The sequence below is a fragment of the Penicillium atrosanguineum genome (assembly GCF_028827265.1).
Source record: "Penicillium atrosanguineum strain IBT 20685 chromosome Unknown utg000008l_segment0_segment0, whole genome shotgun sequence".
Lineage (NCBI taxonomy): Eukaryota > Fungi > Ascomycota > Eurotiomycetes > Eurotiales > Aspergillaceae > Penicillium > Penicillium atrosanguineum.
In genome coordinates, this window is record NW_026623140.1 from 180,241 (window position 1) to 198,992 (window position 18,752).

General features: G+C 46.9%; 7 protein-coding genes across 7 annotated transcripts; 4 read left to right on the forward strand and 3 right to left on the reverse strand.

Annotated features, from left to right (window-relative positions):
• Positions 1-415: 415 nt before the first annotated feature.
• On the forward strand, positions 416-1,967 carry N7443_009542 (uncharacterized protein; the record flags this gene model as incomplete). Its single annotated transcript, XM_056889598.1, has 3 exons — positions 416-568; positions 626-997; positions 1,047-1,967. The coding sequence occupies 3 exons, from the start codon at positions 416-418 to the stop codon at positions 1,965-1,967; spliced, it is 1,446 nt and encodes a 481-aa protein (XP_056736089.1).
• Positions 1,968-2,379: 412 nt separating this feature from the next.
• On the reverse strand, positions 2,380-4,352 carry N7443_009543 (Dyp-type peroxidase; the record flags this gene model as incomplete). Its single annotated transcript, XM_056889599.1, has 8 exons — positions 2,380-2,657; positions 2,721-3,026; positions 3,082-3,179; positions 3,245-3,355; positions 3,419-3,508; positions 3,562-3,941; positions 4,010-4,244; positions 4,309-4,352. 8 exons carry the CDS (start codon positions 4,350-4,352, stop codon positions 2,380-2,382), a joined length of 1,542 nt encoding a protein of 513 aa, XP_056736090.1.
• A 1,966-nt stretch (positions 4,353-6,318) lies between these two features.
• Positions 6,319-8,520, forward strand: N7443_009544 (putative galactose oxidase; the record flags this gene model as incomplete). The annotated part of the gene is made up of 1 exon (XM_056889600.1): positions 6,319-8,520. One exon carries the CDS (start codon positions 6,319-6,321, stop codon positions 8,518-8,520), a length of 2,202 nt encoding a protein of 733 aa, XP_056736091.1.
• A 771-nt stretch (positions 8,521-9,291) lies between these two features.
• On the forward strand, positions 9,292-11,080 carry N7443_009545 (Zn(II)2Cys6 transcription factor; the record flags this gene model as incomplete). The annotated part of the gene is made up of 3 exons (XM_056889601.1): positions 9,292-9,364; positions 9,411-10,285; positions 10,334-11,080. 3 exons carry the CDS (start codon positions 9,292-9,294, stop codon positions 11,078-11,080), a joined length of 1,695 nt encoding a protein of 564 aa, XP_056736092.1.
• A 788-nt stretch (positions 11,081-11,868) lies between these two features.
• N7443_009546 (uncharacterized protein) lies at positions 11,869-12,297 on the forward strand (the record flags this gene model as incomplete). Its single annotated transcript, XM_056889602.1, has 1 exon — positions 11,869-12,297. One exon carries the CDS (start codon positions 11,869-11,871, stop codon positions 12,295-12,297), a length of 429 nt encoding a protein of 142 aa, XP_056736093.1.
• A 971-nt stretch (positions 12,298-13,268) lies between these two features.
• Positions 13,269-15,435, reverse strand: N7443_009547 (ferric reductase family protein; the record flags this gene model as incomplete). The annotated part of the gene is made up of 4 exons (XM_056889603.1): positions 13,269-14,391; positions 14,462-14,621; positions 14,683-15,155; positions 15,212-15,435. 4 exons carry the CDS (start codon positions 15,433-15,435, stop codon positions 13,269-13,271), a joined length of 1,980 nt encoding a protein of 659 aa, XP_056736094.1.
• A 1,503-nt stretch (positions 15,436-16,938) lies between these two features.
• Positions 16,939-18,149, reverse strand: N7443_009548 (uncharacterized protein; the record flags this gene model as incomplete). Its single annotated transcript, XM_056889604.1, has 2 exons — positions 16,939-17,787; positions 17,853-18,149. The coding sequence occupies 2 exons, from the start codon at positions 18,147-18,149 to the stop codon at positions 16,939-16,941; spliced, it is 1,146 nt and encodes a 381-aa protein (XP_056736095.1).
• Positions 18,150-18,752: the final 603 nt, after the last annotated feature.

The window sequence follows — 18,752 nt, forward strand, 5'->3', positions numbered from 1 at the left end:
CTTCCAACTATCTGGTCTGTATTTGCACAATAGTTAAGCTCCTGTGAAGCTCGTATCTGGAACATGGAAGACTGGAAGGCCGGAGCAAAGTCAGATGCACAGCAAGCCAACACTTGAATAGGTTCTTTACCCACGGAGATTTCTCACTCAATTATGTCATATGATGCCTATCTCCGCCGAATGCACACCTCGGTGTAGGTGAGGTGCGCGAGTTGGTGGGGTAATTGGGGCGGGGAGGTGAAATTTTCACCCGCAATTGCTTCTTATCATAAAAGTGGACCGTTAGAAGGTTAGTTCTGCATTAGACAAGAAAATTTAAGAGGAGGGGTTATCCCCCTCTTCCAACAAGAACTGGACCTTTGACACTGGACCTTTGACGCTGAAATTCTGGACAAAGAAACCTGAAAGCTCTACAATGGCCGTGCCTATATACGATGAGGAGTTTGCTCAACAAGAGAAAAAAGTCCAAGCGGCGCAGACAGTCACAGTTCGGGATGAAACTGAAGATGAGCCTGTGGAGTCGTATCAGCCCACGAAGTTCCAGAGTAACATCACTATCTTGAGCTGTGTGAGTCGGCACTAAACAAATAGTATAAGCGGTATGATACTAACAACATGCACTCAGTACATCGCAAACTTTAGCGATGGATTCCAAAATACTCTTGCAAATCCAACAAATGTCATTTTAAAAGAGCTACTTGGGCCAGACGGTTACTCATCGGATATGAAAACTCGGACCAGTAACTCGTTAATCATTGGAGCCATCCTGGGTGTGGTCGTTCTTGGATTCACTTCAGACACATTTTCGCGACGAAGTGGGCTGCTTTTCACTTCCTCCCTTGTAGCAATTGGCACATTGATGGCCACACTTGCTTTACAGGTTCATCCATCACAAAATATGTTATGGTATTTTGTGGTGGTACGAGGCATCGCTGGATTTGGAGTGGGAGGTGAGTATCCCCCGAGCGCTGCTGCAGGTCTTGAGGAATCAGATGATGTGAGTCTCACAATTTCCTTATCATAAGAAAAATATCTAATAAGAAAAGGTTATGAGTGAATATCGCGGGCCACTTTTCGTTTCCTTCACCACATTGATGGCTACAGTTGCTGGCCCCATCCTACAAATTATCTATCTAATCTGTCTAGTGGCCAGCGGTAACAACCTTACAATTTCATTTCACGCCATATATTCAATTGCAACAATTCTTCCCGTTATCATTATTGCCCTGCGTTTCTTTATGGTGGACTCGTCGCTTTTCCATCATTCTAATCTCACAAATCAGCGCCGATCTCCACGGCTTTATTGGCTCCTCGCACGACGCTATTGGTGGCGGATATTCACGACATCTCTCGCATTTTTCCTATACGATTTCATCAATTTCCCGAATAGCATCATGTCCAGCGCAATAATCTCTTCCCTTGTCGGGAACAACGATATCCGCAAAACGGCAGTTTGGCAAATTGTGCTCGCTGTTCTGCCTGTGCCCGGTGTCATGCTAGGTGCTTGGCTCACGAACTCGGTTGGGCGACGCTACACAGGGATGCTCGGCTTTGCTGGGTACATGATTCTTGGTTTTATCATCGGTGGAACCTACACCAAACTTTCTCAGCACATAGCTGCTTTCGTCGTGCTTTACGGACTCCTTCAAGCATTTGGACATATGGGCCCTGGAGCTACAATTGGACTCATATCATCTGAAGTGTTTCCTACTGCAATGAGGGGCATGGGATACGGGATTGCGACAGCCTTCGGCAGAACCGGGGCAGCCGTTGGCACGGAATGCTTCACTCCACTGCAAGATCGGGCTGGGAACAGCTCAACATTCTACTTAGCGGGTGGAGTGGCATTTCTCGGAATTTTTGTATATTATCTCCTACCAGAGAGCAGTGAGATTGATCTTGAAAAGGAAGACAGATTGCTGGAGGAATTCCTGACTGAAAAAGGATACACGATACATAATAGATAGAGCAAATTGGAAATGAGACATACTGTTGCCCACATAGACTGAGAGGATATTCCCAGCGTGGAGATCCCAAGTTTAATTTGCTACATTAAAATTCCCATTCGTAGTAATATTTTATCAGCCAGTGCCTGGGTGAAAGCCTATTGACGTGACGCGTACCCACGGTCGCATCGGGCCAGCCTTCGCGAAATCTTCCCTTTTCATGTGCGACAGCGGCCTGAACTAACTCTCTCTACATTGGACAATTTTTTGGGGCGTACTTGTCTGAATGATACGAAATAAACCCAAGGCAATAACCTCTTTGAATTTGACCATTTGTTGAGTGAGGCTGAGTCGACTAGTCGTCGAAGAAACAAAACGAAATGACTTGCGTGACCATAGTCCTATTCATATTTCTCGCCATCCCAGATTGTTCTCAAAGCTTGGATATACGGGCTAAAGGATAATCTGAAGGACCTGTGAGATAAGTTTCAAGCGCTTCGATAGAAGGCGTGAAGAAATATTCGCCACCCTTGTGAACAACCCAGCTGTCCAGTTCCATGCGAGCCTCGGTAGGATCGTTGCCATCAGGAAGGCCAATGGAGCGAGGGGGGTGATGAGAAAGCCTCTGCCCAACGATCGCGTCGATACCCGGCCCATCCCCTCCCACGAACATATCTTTGCGATCGGGGAAGTGGTGGTTACTTGCCCAGCCTAAGATATAGGTAGTAATGTTAGCTGCGCATTTTTGAGATGAAGGAGTGTGACAAGTCTCACGCGTAGTAAGGAAATTGAAACCATTGCGAATATCGCTCTGATAGCAAATAAAGAGCAGTCCTCGCTCGTGATCGGGGTCCGATTTTTGACAAGCCTTCTCCTCTGGTGTGACGTCTCCTCCGTAGGAGATTCCACGACGAATGATGACAGCATGGTCATCCTCGAGATCGCCGCGAGGTCGCATCTTACGGATGTGGGCCGCGAATGGACATTTGTCATGCTTGTTGGTAGGATGGTAATCAAAGTTGTTTGATTTATGGAGGTCTACATTGCTGTCGTCGTGAGGAGACTCATCAACTGGGGTTCCTAGGAGGCCTGTTAGTTTTGAAGTCCAGGCACTTGAAGGTGAAATGGAATTCACCGTTTCTCCATCTACCCATGAGGTAAGCCGCTAGCTTCTCCTTGGGATTGGGAGAGTCTTTGGTAAATGGAGCTTTGTGGGCATTTTCTTCCATGAATCTGCCCATTATCTGTTTAGCAATAATGCCTTGTGAGGGCCGGGCCTGATTAAGCATATCACTCACTTGTCAAATTCTGGGACAAGCTGCTGAAGATCGCGGAGAACGAGGAAGCTACCATCCAGCGCCCACTTCGGTTGATTCATCTCATCCCCCTCGTGACCACAAAAGATCATTCTGATATTCAGTCAGCAACCAATAATTCAATCAAATGACTTAGAGGAAATTTGCAACACATACCCTGATTTGACTGCCTTTGGTTCTCTGCCTTGAGGTTCCGGGTCTAAGCCCTCTATCTGGGGCTGACTGAGTCCATCTTGAAATCCAAAGCTAGACAGAAAGGTCAGCTTAAGCCCCTCAGGTTTGAGATCATTGCTAATTACTGCTCTTTGCCCTTTTCAGGTCTTGTTCTGCCATGCCGGACAAAACAAAAGTCAATCGCGGGGTCTTTGCTGACGGTGTAATTGTCTGGGTCACTGCCTGCATCTTTCAAGAAATGTTCCTTCACGCGCTTGACCTTCTCGATCAAATCCGGCTCGAGACTTGATGTCACCATAATGACTCCATCGATCAAACGATCTTTGTTATCACCAAAAGGTTTATAAGCCTCGCGAATGTCTCGGGGATCATCCCAGCCCTCGCCCACCAAGTCGTCGTACATGCCTTTCCCAAACAAGCCACCGCGGAGCTGGTTGTTTCTGAAGATAACAGACAACTTCCTATCCTGCTTGACCTTCGCTTCATCGAAGGTGAATTTTCCCAACTGAAAATTGAGCATTAGCGATATCTGGAATGTTTACGCCACGAGTGAGGCTGGGATCTTTTATTTACCGCTGCCAGGCCTGTGGAAGCAAAGGATATGTTGACACCGGGCAAGGGCTGAAGTTTAGCTGACCGGTTTTGGCTTCGAGCCAGCGCCTTTTCCTTCGCAATTGTTTCCTTCATTTCACAGGCTGCTTGAGCAGTTGTGATCTGAGGTATAAAGGAGCGAAGCCGCGACTTGAATTCATCGGGCTTCTTGATGCGGAAACATAGAAAGGATTGAAATCTCTTGGGCAATCCGGGCCTATGAGTATAGACATATCAGGAACTGGAAGATGAAATAGTAGGAACTTGGGACAATATCTCACCAAACATCGCCTTGAATGTTGGCTTTTCTAATTACCGAAGCCATGGTTCACGCTGATTGCAAACTGCTTCAATGCCTGCGAGTCCGTTATCAAAGGGACTTTGATGGTTTAAAACACAGAAAAAAAGACGGATGTGTCAGAAGGCTGGGGTGATGTGGACTTTAAAACTGTTTCGATTTCGACGGTACCTCGTGATCAAGTTCCCAGTGCTATTAGGCATGGATCGGAGGGTAAAGGTCCAAATTATGTGATAACCCCACCTACACGTATCTTCGTCATTGAGCCATAGCAGACCGCTACTTGCAGATAGAGAGGGGATTTCCGACCAGTTCCATCTGGTGAGGGTTATTGAGATGTTACATCATTCCATTGTGAAAGTCAGACCGAGCTGAAGAGGCGTAACCTTGCAAGAAAGTGGAGACATAGAGATGATGTCCACAAACTAGGCATCTGACGAAGCCATCGGTATTCAGCGTGAAATCTTCCCTATTCAAAAGTAAGACAAGCGACCGTAAATCACTAATCCCACTGATTTCATAGGTTTTTGGTAGTGGATCGAAATGATCGACAATCCGTAGCGTATGCAGCTGGGAGATAGCGCCAGATAAGACATAATGATACAGATGAAGCAATGTGACGAGAAATACTGTGATGATCCTGATCCAATTACATTCATTACGCTCTACATATGAAGAATCACGATGCATTTGAGGTTCAACTCATTAGGTTGCCAGAATAAAACATCAATGGGCCTGCTTTCCCCTTAACGTAATAGCAGAGCGCTTGATTAGCAGTCTACCAGAGATATAAGCAGGGAAGAGTTTCGTAGTCGTGTGCATTTCAATTAGCTGTCATGGGTGACTAGGGAGATCTTGTCACGGTGACCTTAAGTATTTGAAATTTCCTGCAAGGGTCTTGATTCAGACATGGGTCTCTCCACTAGGCTGAAACTACGGAAAGGAGTGTTTAGTCAGGTTTACCCACTTTTGAAGGTTAGCCTGTCGATAGATCGAGCTGAGGTTTACGAAGCAGCCGATCTTTGCCTTCTACGGATGGAATTCTCGCTGGAAACGCCACGCAGGGACCTGGACATTGTTTGTGAATTCGCTCATCTACTTAGACCTGCCAAAATTTTCATAAGAGGCCACCCTCATCTAAATAAGCTAATAGAGATATCAGGTGGCTTATTGATTACCGCTGGGAACTCAATCACCATAAAATCCAGAAGTAAATGCAAGGAGAGAAGACAGCCTAATAACCGGTATGGTCACATTTAGGAATTGCGTACAGCTCGAAATGCGGCGGACCGTATTCCAGCTGAAAATCAGAATTAGGAAAATGACTTACATAGGACCATCCACTCGCTTAAAGGGAATTATCCACACCTCGACTAGGGTTAGTGTAGCTAGGTTTAGCGGGCCGGCTCGGGCGGGCAGTAGGTCTCCGCGGCTCCACAAGCTGAAGGCGTTCATCTCGATTGAACGAGGATCGGCTTACAGCTAGGGTGCCGATCCTCGCCACTCAAGAATTTGATATGCACACTGCTCGCCATAGCCCCTACAAGCACCTGCAGGAGCAAACTCAATCCGGATGTGGCGGGGCTGGAGTTTAACGAAAGAAATATCGATCATTGGTATTTCCTTTAAATGCGCCAATTGTGCCGCGTATTACTTGACCGTCGCCTTGATGTACATGTGGAGAGCCTAGAACCGTACATATGTAGGCTGAAATGATGTTCAACCCTACCAATTATGGGATTCTCCTCTTTGCTGATCATTCAAAGTGACGAAATGGCCTGCGCTGTATCATTCAATGGTCTAGTCCTGTTTCTGTGGATATCGACGATCACTTCTTCCATTGACTTGCGACGGGGACGGCAAGGACCATTCGCTACTTTTATATGCCACCACGCCCTCTTCGTCTTTCATCTCCTTTGACTGGTGGTACCAGTTCTTCTCGTCTAGTGTTTTCTCTATCCCTCTCCATTTCAGAACTTGAAAATCTGTCACAATGAAGGTCCAGTGGGCTCACTTGCTCGTTGGCACCTCCATTGGGGGTGCGAACGCTATGAGCTCCTTTATGAATGAGGCGATGAGATCGGATCGGATTTCTGGTTATGGGAAATATGATGACGCGTTATGGGAACCTTCCTTCAATGACGAATCGCCTCCCTACCAGGGAATTCGAGTCCCACGCACTGAATGGGAATTGCAGTGCAGTACGTCTAGTGGCGAGAACGGATGCCACAATGCTATCGATGGTACGGATGCCACGTCCTGGTACAGCGCTATTTCCCATGACTACCACAATATCACGATCAACATGAAGAACACGTATACAGTCAGTGCTCTTGTGGTTTTGCCGCCTCTCGATGCTACACAGGATCAGTTGATCACTCAGCACGAGGTGTACGTTAGCAACGATGGAGAAAACTGGAAGGGTCCTGTCGCATACGGAATGTGGCCAGACTCCAACAGACAGCGCATGTCTGTCATTGAGCCAGTCTCTGCGCGATACGTGAAGCTGGTCGCCAATGCTCAGGAGAAGGGATCATCATCGGTCGGAATATCCGAGCTCAACATATATGCCACCCTGTACACCATTCCTCAGGATCCCAAGCGTGGCATCTGGGGCCCTACACTTGACTTTCCTGTTGTCCCGGTCTCCGGTGCCCAGGAGGCCTCTGGCAATATTGTTCTTTGGTCATCTTGGGCCTCCGACCAGTTCCACTCCACCCCTGGAGGCAAGACTGCCATGACCCGTTGGAACCCGCTGAATAATACTGTGTCAAAACGCATTGTGACCAACACCCAGCATGATATGTTCTGCCCCGGTATCTCGATCGACGGGACCGGTATGATGGTTGTCACGGGTGGTAACGATGCTTCTGAAACTAGTCTCTACAATTCGACTGCTGATTCATGGGTCAAAGGGCCTCCAATGAGTATTCGACGTGGATACCAGGCATCTACTACAATGTCTGACGGTCGTGTATTTGTGATTGGCGGCTCCTGGGCGGGAGGTTCCAATGTCCGTAAAGATGGCGAAGTCTGGGATCCATACACTCAGACCTGGACTTTACTCCCAGGCGCCATTGTCAAGCCCATGTTGACTAATGACATGGAAGGTGCTTGGAGAGCAGACAACCACGGATGGCTCTTTGGCTGGAAGAAAGAGACCATTTTCCAAGCTGGTCCTAGCAAGGCTATGAACTGGTATTATACCGCAGGGAAAGGCAGCTTTAAGGCGGCAGGTGATCGTTTAGATGATGAGGATTCCATGTCAGGCAATGCTGTCATGTTTGATGCTATCAAGGGCAAGATTCTCACTGTTGGGGGTTCCCCGGATTACGATAAGTCTTGGGCTACTAGCAACGCACACATAATTACAATCGGCGAGCCTGGTGAAAAGCCGACCGTGAAGCCTGCTGGGGAAAATGGTATGATGCATTCCGAACGCGTCTTCCACACGACAGTTGTTCTCCCAGACGGCAAAGTATTCATCGTTGGTGGTCAGACCTTCGGTGTTGCGTTCAACGAAGAGAATGTGCAGTTCATCCCCGAAATTTACGATCCTGAAGCCGATTCCTTTGTCGAGCTCCAACAGAACAACTTCGTTCGAGTCTACCATACCATTTCCATCTTGCTCCCTGACGGTCGGGTGTTGAACGGCGGTGGTGGCCTTTGTGGTAATTGTTCTGCCAACCATTATGATGCACAGATATTCACGCCGCCATATCTCCTCACTGAGACCGGAGAGCCCCGGGTCCGACCCACGATCTTGTCTGGTGTTCCAGAAAGTGCCAAAGTTGGCGGAATATTCGCGTTCCAGACAGATGGCCTCATCAAAGATGCCTCTCTCGTTCGTCTGTGCACTACCACTCACACTGTCAACACCGACCAGAGACGTATCCCTCTCCGTCCCATTCCCCTTCCTCGCAGGAAGTCGTCTTATGGAATCAGACTTCCAGATGAGCCAGGCATCCTTATTCCTGGTTACTGGATGCTGTTTGTTATGGACCAGGACGGCGTGCCCAGCATTGCCAAGACTATCATGATCACTGTGAATGACAAGAAGACTCTTGATGCGACTCAGGAGTTACTTGATGAGTTTAATGCGGCTGAGCAGAAGCAATGTGGCAACGGAGTCATGAAAACTTGGTGGCCCTCTTGGAAACCAACATTAGTTTTGCAGATACTGGGCCGACGCTGATTGCGAGCCTCATGCAGTGTCTTCAAGTTTCCCGAAAAGAGTATTCATAAGAGAACAGTTTCTAAGCCGAGGCATTTTCTAAATTTCTAAATTCACTTGAGCTTGGCTTGTTCTATAAAAATATTTCTATACGATTAACTAAAAATACTGTTAAATTGGTCTATTCTTATTTGAATCGTTTTGTGCGCATGGTAATAAAATTGATTATGTACTGACTTTGGATCAAGTTCAGGGGGCACGCAGGCTTTCCGGTCTCTAATAACAATTCTAGGTTGTCCCCAAATTTGCTTCTCAGAATTGGCCCAACTTCTTCTGAAGCAAACTCCAACATGAGGAAGCAAAGGCACCATCCGGTTCTCTCTTAGTCCCTCGCCAACCACTTCGTCAGCCGCAAAAGCAAATATCGGGGCATTTTCATCAATCATGTTGCCATGAGCAATGTTCATGGCTCGAAGACCAGTACTCTTGGCCGCCTGCAAGTATTTGTGAGCCCAAGAGGGTTAGATTTTACTAAAATAAGAACACAATGCGCTAGCCCATTCCAGGCCACCGCTTTACAACATCAGCAGAACTTTACCGCCGTAGTGATGCCAGGTTGCAGGTAACGACGCGGCCATGGATTTGCAAGACTGAGTGGGGCCTCCGGTCGAATCCGGCCGAATTCGACCGAGTTCACTCAAAGTAACAGAATATAGGCGGGGTCACCGGAAACTGAATATTCAAAATTGTATGTCATTATCCCACTTCGAAGACTTGGTAGATTTTGTCAAAATGTTGGGTAGCTCGATCTCCGAAGTTTCCCGACGGAAAAGGGTTCGTAAGGGAACGAAGAGCTGCTGGGAGTGTAAGCATCCATCCCCGCAACGAAGTGCGAGACTGACATTGAATAGGTAAAAGGAGAAAAATCAAGTGTATTCCCTCCCGAGATCTCCCTATCTGCTCTGGCTGTCTCGAAAGAAGAACTCCGTGTCTCAGTCAGGAATATGTGGATGATCCTTCGCCACATCATGCTGACGACTCAGCGTTAGCTCGGCGCATGGCAAGATTTGAGTCCTTACTAGAGACCTTGATGGACACAACAAACTGGAACCAGCATCGTAACTTGAACCCCTTATCCATTCCAGCGATGGCGAAAGAGTCACGACCTTTCTTCCCATCACGGTCTAATGGATGTGGGATGCAGGCCGACGTTGGTCCCCTGATAGGAAAACTCGAAGTTCTACGCCATCGACTAGCTTTGATGTTACCATGTCAAGCAGATGTGGATTGTCTTTTCTCCTCAAGTCATGGATGGTGGCTGATCCAGCAACATATGATGCCGCATCTACCAGACTTAACAGAGAATGACTTTCACGGGTTGTTCAATGTCTCCGATGGCTCAAAAGAACATCCGTTAAATATAGCGAGACTACTTCTCTGTATCGCGATCTGCATTCAGCAGCTTCCACCTAATATGGATATGCCAAAATTACAAACTACAAAACCACTTCGAGACATAATGGGCGATATCATTGACTTCCTCGTCCGAAACGTCACCTCTGATGACGAGCTAATTGGAAGTATCGAAAGTATCGAATGTCTTTCACTTCAGGGAATTTACGAAGTCAATGCCGGCAATCTTCGAAGGTCATGGCTTTCATTTCGGAAAGCCATCGCGATAGCTCAGCTTTTGGGTCTGCATAGAGTGGCTGTCAATTCGTCCCAGGAAGGGTTTGATTTGATGAAGACAAAAAGATGGCATCTATGGTATCAGGTATCGAGAGGGGTACGTGGTTCACCTCGTTCTGTACAGAATTATGTTAAGCCCAACTAGGAACATTATCTCTCCACCCTACTCGGCGTACCGTCAGGTGCCGGCTCAGCAGCCTTTCCCTTTAACGAAGACGCTGCTTGGCTCTCCCCAGAAGATGTTTACCATAACCAGTTATACCATATAGCTGGCCTCATTCTGGCTCGTAACCAAGGAGATTGTACTCATTCCTTCTCCACTACTCAGAGAATTGGTGAACAACTTGATTCGCTCGCAGAGCAAATGCTATCAGTCTGGTGGGAAGTACCTTCCAGCATACTAAAAATTCGCACGAAAGAAGCATCTGTCCAGTTTGAGCGAGTAATGTGCCAAATCTGGCATTTCGAGCTAGCAACACTTTTGCATCTACCATTCATGCTACGCGCGGCAACTGATCGACGATACGAATTTTCGCACATTTCTTGCCTAAATGCAAGCCGAAACCTGATTAAGAGATGGATTGCCATTCGTGAAAACCATGCTACGCTTCTCTTCTCCAATCTCCTCGAACTCGAGGCTTTCACAGCAGCGACAACTCTTCTTCTAGGGCTCCTAGGCCCCCAAACAAGCACAAATCAAGAAATCCTACAAGAGCGGTACGAGGATACTCAACTTATAGAGACGGTTATTCATAATTTCGAGAGACTCAAGCAGCATGGTTCTAGGATGTCTGTTGGTACTCAGAGTATTTCGGTCATTCGCACGCTTCAACGGTTCCTTCACGGAGGAAACCTATCAGACAGACTGTGTCTTGAAATCTCTTTTTTTTGAATTATTCAGATGGCACGTAGTGGTGCCGTGGAACCGTTGGAGGGCGAGCGGCTTGTCAGGGCAAATGCATGCCAAAATGCCTCGTTGCTTCGACTTGCACAATCCGTTACATTTTCTTCCATGAGGAGAACGGACTGCAACCCGACTTTTATTTCTCGGCCTAGAAAACAGATATCTCGAGAAATGGATGTAAATGAAGAGTGCTATGCGGACAATGATGTGGGGAGGGAAGATACTATTTTACAGGTTTCTGGCGGTCATTTTCAACTTCCTGAGGCGTCGGACATCCAAGATGGTCTTGATACCAGTGAATGGTCATTCCAGGAGAGTGATATGATTTTTTTTGACAGTTTGGTGAACACGGATTTGGTAGGTAACTGGACACTCTAAACCACGCCAAAGATTCAAGAATGGTAGACGGAGGGAATCACCTAAAATGGCGTAGGGCTAGTTCGTGCTTCATTTCGTACATCATTCAAAGAAATCTGAAGGCCGTTAAGGATTTTATTTTGTCTTCCCCTGAATTAAAAACCTCGGTGCAATCGGCGGAAATACCATATAGGCGCAGGTATCTTAACTATAATCGGCCGAATTCATGCGACATGTGAGCGGAGGAACGGCGGAACAAGCAGATTCAGCTTGCTACAGTAACCAAACTATCTCCTATAAGTACCCGGCTTTTCACATAAGTAAATTCAATTGACTGTTTTGAACATACCATCACCAACAACCATCTACTTCATTTTCCACCCGAGGGTAATCTTCACAAAAAGAAGAAAAACTTTATCATGGCTCTCAAGCAAGACACTTTCAGTATTAGCGCCGCTGCTAAGACTCACATCGTCTCCTATTCCGCCGATCTCACCTCACCTGTCTTCCAAAATACAACCGAGCGCGCTGCCAAAATGGCTACCTACTACCTCCCAACTATTTCGTTCTTTGCTGGCGGAAATATTACCCAACTATCCGATCCTTTGCGCTATGTGCCACTGATCTCCGGGCCTCTGGACAGACTGAAAGGACTCCCTGAAGTGAGAGGACACAGAGTTGGGGCCGTAGGCGAGAACAGTGCAATTATTTGGCTTTCCTTGCAGATAGATGGAATCGAGATTTCTAATGTCTATTTCTTCAGGAGGACGGATAATGGAGCTGACGGGTTCGAGGGTGGTATTTTTGATGGGGAGATGTGGCTATTAAAGCAGCTGGGGAATAAGTAGATCGGCTTTCTCATGACCCCACTTTGTTGAACACCGGGACTTTTCAGAGATTTGACTCATGGAGTGTATTTCGATACGGCCATTGGAACCGCTGTTCCTTCAGATTATCCTCCTATTTCAAGTTTTGTTATAAGTAGGCACCAAGCTTTGTATGGAAAACGTCTATTACCCAAGCTCAACAACGATAGTAGCTTGCTAAAATCTATCATTGCTGGCATACAAGCCGTGGTGAAAGTCCAACTCAAGTTGGAAGCGTATGGGTGACAGGTGAGAAAGCCTGACTGCTGCGATGGGTGGGAAAGGATGGGCACGGAGGTAGCGTTGTAGCATGGTTCCGAACAATTTATTTTTAAGCACAATAGAAGCTGTAACAAACTATCCCTCGGGATTTAAGAGACCTGGTCGTAGCTATCTCGATCTGATTCTTCTTTTCACCTTTCAGAGTAAGTGCCTTCGTCCAATGTTCAAAATTGTCGTCTAGGATTTAGTCAAGCCCGATTGCCCTGACTAATGGTCATAGAGAAAGATTGTAAGTGAATGGAAGGTCAACTCACAAATGAACAGAAAGAAGCATAAAGTCTCTCAAGAATAGCAGTATCTCTTTGCTTGACCTTATATTGAATAGTTCGGTTTTTTTTAATCCAAAAACTAGCCATCAGCCTTTGTTCACCGCCCTGTATTCTCGAGATCAAGCAAATATATTACCTGAATAGTTGTTTCTTGACTTTGCATCGGTATGCGTGAAAGACCTTTTAGTCTGAACAACGAAAAGACCAAAGGCCGGAAGCGATCGAAGGGATCATAGAGGATAATATGTCCGTTTCGCTCCATGAATCACATCTAAATACTTTCTAGAAGGAACCTTGGTAGTGGGTGGTGATATCATTATTGCTCGGTTGTTCATCCTAGGGCTTTAACCGCTCCATTATGGAAACCTAGTTCAAAGAAGACTTCAAATTATACACGCAATATCACCAGGCAAAACCTTCCGCGTGTAAATATATACCCTCAGCTCCAGTCCCTTTGCATGATCCACGTTGTTCACTAACAGTGGCAACGGTGTTTCGTACACTGCTCACTAGTCCTGGAGATCCGCACACGGCGACACCAGTTTCGCCCCGGGCATGATCCAGTAAATCCCAGAGAAGCGCCTTCAGCTGGGGCCGACCGGATTCAACCGTGCAGCAGGCGAGTGGTAATGATGTGCTTGTATCTGCATGACATTGTCCAAGCCTAACGAATTGGGATGATTCAATATCTGGGTCATCACTTGAAGACGTATTGAACGTGCTTGAATTATCCTTGGGCTTTTCGGTATCCAAATCACAACAGCAACATGGTCCTTCGATATTTCGACACTTGCATCCTGCTTTCTTTGTTGCTTTTTCCCCTGGATCAACCTCGCATGTCACAAACAATCGTACTTCAATTTCGACTCCATTATCGATGAGTAAATTGGTTGCCTGTTGTAACTCGTTTGAAATCCACTCTATGCATTGGACGGTCCTTATGACCCAAGCAAATACCACTTTGCGGACTGGCAACTTCTGTTTCGCCGACCGTGCCGCAATATCAAGAAGGACTGGTAAAGTGAATGTAGCACCGGTAGATCCCGCGATGAGAAAGACGGTGTCGAAAGCCGCAAAATCGGAATGCGATCCGCCGTATGGACCACCGATGAGGGAAACATATTCCTCTTCTTTTATTTCCAATGTATTCTGCCTGTTGGCTTCTTCTTTGTCTCCAATCGCAAGAGAAAGATCTGTAGAGGATGATTTGGCGGATCGGAGCAACCGCTGAGTGAAGCCTTTATGTGCTCGCAAGATGAAGACCAATTTGTTTTCATGAGATGAGGGAATGGAGAGAATTGTTGCGGGGTGGGATTGACCCAGTCCCAAATTCGGAAGGGATAAGAAGACATGCTGCCCCGGACTCCAATTTTTAATTCGGGAAGAGGTGATCTGAACCTTTGTGACATCCCCCGGGAGACTTTGGAGGACAGATTTCGCGGGCCTCATGTTATTGAATACGTAAATAAGGGTCCGGACGAACCGGTCAAAAACAAACACACCGACTCCGATCCAGGCATATATTCTACAAGGAGAAAGTAAGTAGATGCTCTTCGCTGGTCGATTTTGAACAATAGGTGAATGTCATTTCATACCTTGAACTGAGGGCGGTTGAAGGCAAGTGGTAGAAGATAGCCACAACAAGTCCAATAAACGTGATGATATGCTGGATCACAAATATCTCATAGCGCCAATTGCGAATTGGAGCAGTTGCGGAAAAGACGAGCCAAAGCAAGATCATCCAAGTAGAAAAGCCTGCACGAATGTTAGTACGTCAACCACCGTGGAAGATGATTCAACATGCCCGTAGGGATACAGCTGTCAGTGTCAATCTCAAGTTTCATGACCCCGTATTTATTCCAGCCATAGGCTTGGACACCACCGTGGATGGTAGCAGTGAGCAGCATGACCCTTGCAACCCAACGGTGCAGAATTTGTAGTCGTTCATACGAAACACCGACTGCATACCCAATTAAGTTCTGCTTGCCAGCCAGGAGCAAGAGAAGTGGGAATTGAGCTATCGTGAGCCAGCCTGCACGAATACCCTGTGCTTGCCAGTACTGTGCACCAGGATAGTCCCAATCGAAGAACTGCAGTCCCATGATGTACCCGAAATACATCAAAATTAGTAAAATTGATCCGACGGCTGGTATCCGCAGCCAGGAGTTGGGAGGGGCAATTTGATGGTAGGCAATTTCCCGCACTACAGCAGTGCAGCCGGCGAGGAATGAAGTGACTGGGTTCGAAGGACTTGTCGGTCGGGGACGATTCGCCGCGGCCGCTCGCAATCTGAACTAGGGATTAGTAACTGGTCGATGATCCAGATGGTATTATCTGTAACCGACCGTAACTTCAACAGAGCCCATTGAGTCCAGTTGACAATGCCTGCCAGCGCGATGACAATCACGATGCCGTACCAAAATGCCCTCGCGATAGCGTAATCAGTCTGTTGCAAAGTGGTGTCATCGAGAAGCGCAGCTAGAAAATCAGAGGCCACAGTGTAATTTGACATATCAAGCCCGGCATCCGTGAGGCCGGGGCCTCCAGACATGCTACTGTCCATATCCATCTTGACGAATATGCTCCAGCCCTGGAGTGCTAGAATATGGAAGACCAAAGGTTTAGAATTATCAGAACCACCCAAGGAATCACGCCAGTTCGTGTTCATTTATTAATAATTCCTTTATCGTACGTATGGGATAGCTGCCCCACTTCCCTCTTCCGACCCGCGCCGTCAAATGTAGAAAAACGATGCTTCGACGAAGCTTGGTCCGGTCAAGCCTTTACACTTACCGCTTTCGGTTTAGCGCTGAGCACATTTGCGAGAATATTCGCTTCCACGCGCCCAAGTCGGAGGTTTTTAATCTCCAATCTTGCGAGGGTCACGTATTCTCACATTAGATATCTTTAGCTGGCCCGGTGCAGTTCTGTTTTATTAATCACCTCCCGTCAGCCACATGTACGACGGGTGAAGGAACTTCGTCTTCTCAGACGCTGTGATCACGCAACCCCTCACTATTCTTCCCGTGCTTCATTGTTCGGTCTACAAAATTTGTATCTTCTGTCTGGATTCCACATGACATTCGCCGATTCATCCTGCCCATCATGCATATGTCCACAAATACAACTGCCTCCGGTATGGCGATGACGTCTACCGCCTCCATGTCGACCATGAACATGGCCTTTAATACTGAGAATCTTTCAACTATGCTCTTTTCGAGTTCGTGGATGCCCACAAGCACCGGTGGATACGTGGGCACCTGGTTTTTTTTATTCTTTCTCGCTGTCATATGGCGAGCCATAAGCGCGAAGGTTGCCACATTGGATACTTTCTGGGCCTCGAAAAATGCCGGATACCCTGTTTTCATCAATGGAGGTCAGGATAAACCCACAAGGGAGAAACTGATTCAAACTTGGAGACTATCGGTCAATCTTCCTCGTGCAGCATTGCGAATGCTTAACCAAGGGATTTCGTATCTACTGTAAGTACGGTCGATATGTTCTGGATAAGCGCCGACAACCTTTTTCAAATGCTGACTCCTTTTCATAAGAATGATTGCGGTGATGACGATGAATGTTGGATTCTTTTTCGCGGTCCTTGTTGGGTATTTCTTTGGAGAACTCATGTTTGGTCGAGTCGGTGGGGCTAATGGAGGAAGCTAACCCCCGGGACGTATACGTACACCTTCCCAGGATAATAGAGAATCAACATATTGAGACAAACGCTGGAAATGGAACCAAATGCAACTCCGACACGTGCTAAGGACAAGTAGAAAAGAAATCAGGTGATCAAAAGAACCACGTATACTGCCTGGGAGCCATTGAGGGGCTAAAGTATCCTTACCACCAAGCGTACCCGTCTGGTTTTCTTGTCTTGAATTATACCTGAATTGACATCATATTGTGGCTTTGTCTCTTTTCTTTCGGGTAACAATTTGGTTGTTTTTTTTTCATACGTACCTTTACCTTTAAATGTGCTTGTGTGTATGCACATGTAAGCGTACGAGCTACTTAGTCTGCGTTAGAGTAGGAACCCACGTACAAGATTCAAAGACGGCTTCTAATTATTACATCATATAAATGAGAAGTCTATGCCCTTGACATATCCGCAGTTTCCGTTGGACAATTGCCAATTATTCGGATTGCTATTGAACCCGGCAGTGCCATAAGTTGAAGTCGTCGAGCAAGTAGTTGTCATAACCAGATAGCAGTAACTCTGACTCGACTCATCCACAAACCAGCTGAAGGCACATCCGGAGGTCTCAATGCAACTAACGCAGCAATCATATGCGGAGTCGGAGGAGGCTGTAGTCACCTTATAACCGGGGACAGTAATGAAATTAATCTCATTTATGTATTGGCCTGCGAAAGACCCAAATTCAGACGAGACAGGAGCACCGGCGATATTATTGGCAGCACACGAGTCAACGACGGTAGCAGTAGCAACGGCTGCAAGAGCAGTGGTGGTAGACGTGACGGTGGTAGTCTCACCGGGTACATATGTTGTCATGGTAAGTGTGGATGTGGTGCTGTAGCTCAGAGTGGTAGAGAGATCCCCAGGAACCACGAATGAGGTGGTAGATATGGTGCTAATCTCTGTAGCTGTTGTAATAGGAGTAGCTACAGTGGTGGTGATAGGCACTCCGGTAACCGTCGAGGTTGAGGTGGTCTTGAAAATGATCTTCTCGTGGCACTCTACCTCCAGGGGATATTGATAGTCGTCTATCCAAGGGCCTTCAGAGCAGTCATCCTCATCAAGTAATGAGCGTCTAGACGCAAAAGGTGTAGGTATCGTATCTGCGATAGGAGTAAAGCCATCGGAGGTGGCTATAGTAGAGGTCGTGGTGCTCGTAGTCGACACGGTGATGTAGATAGTCGCAGTAACCACATCACCAGGGACGGTCACAGTTGCGGTGTCAAACTCTGTCGAGGTAGTCGAGAAAGTATCCGTGACCGTATCTTCAGTGACAGTGACAGTGGTAGGACCGTATCTTCAGTGACAGTGACAGTGGTAGTTTTATAGTCCATCAAAGAGAGGGTGAATGTGGCGGGGGTTTCGGTGACGGTGTCCTGGGTTGTAGTGAAGGTCACAATAGGAAGGCGATCATGAAGGGTGCGAGTAAGCGTGGTGGTAGAAACTGATGCGACAGACGTCGTCCCAATCACAGTTCGACAGGTGACAGAAGGCACATGGACCCGACTACTAGCCGGGGAGCTGACGGAGCTGCTGGCCGATACTGAGCCGAGCAGGAGGCCCGCGAGGGCAAAGCGATGAATAGACATTTTCAAATCGTTTCCCTTGATTGGAAATATGGAGGGTAGGGGTATGAAATTAAATACCTCTCGGCTACGCACTCCTTATTTCTGGTGGAGACGAACCGCCGGCTAATTTGACCACAACGGAGAATAATTCAAATTATATAGGAACCATGACCCATTGGGCGCTCAATAGTGTGATAATTTTGGAATTTAGTCCCTAATACCGACCCTGATTCCGAAATCATAGATCTCAATCTATCTTAGTTCGGTTCCACTCCCACTCCAGATTGGTCTTCGCCGTGTTGTGAGAAATAAGAAACCTCGTACCACGATGTATATCCATTGCTTTTCAATCCTCACTAACTCGCGTGCAATGTTTACTTCTTTCATTGATCTGTCTTGTTCATTTCAGTATTTATCAGTATTTAACTTTATCCCTTATACTAATCAAGTACGAGTGACTTCCTGGCTCGGGGGTGCATTTTTGCGGCGTTTATACTGCTAATCAGAGCCTGGACGAATTTTCTGTCATTGAACTGTAAGATACACTCCGGCATTCATCGCGATATTCAGTCATCAACATCACTACCATCATTTGATTTGCATTTCCAGGTCATTGCCTAGTCA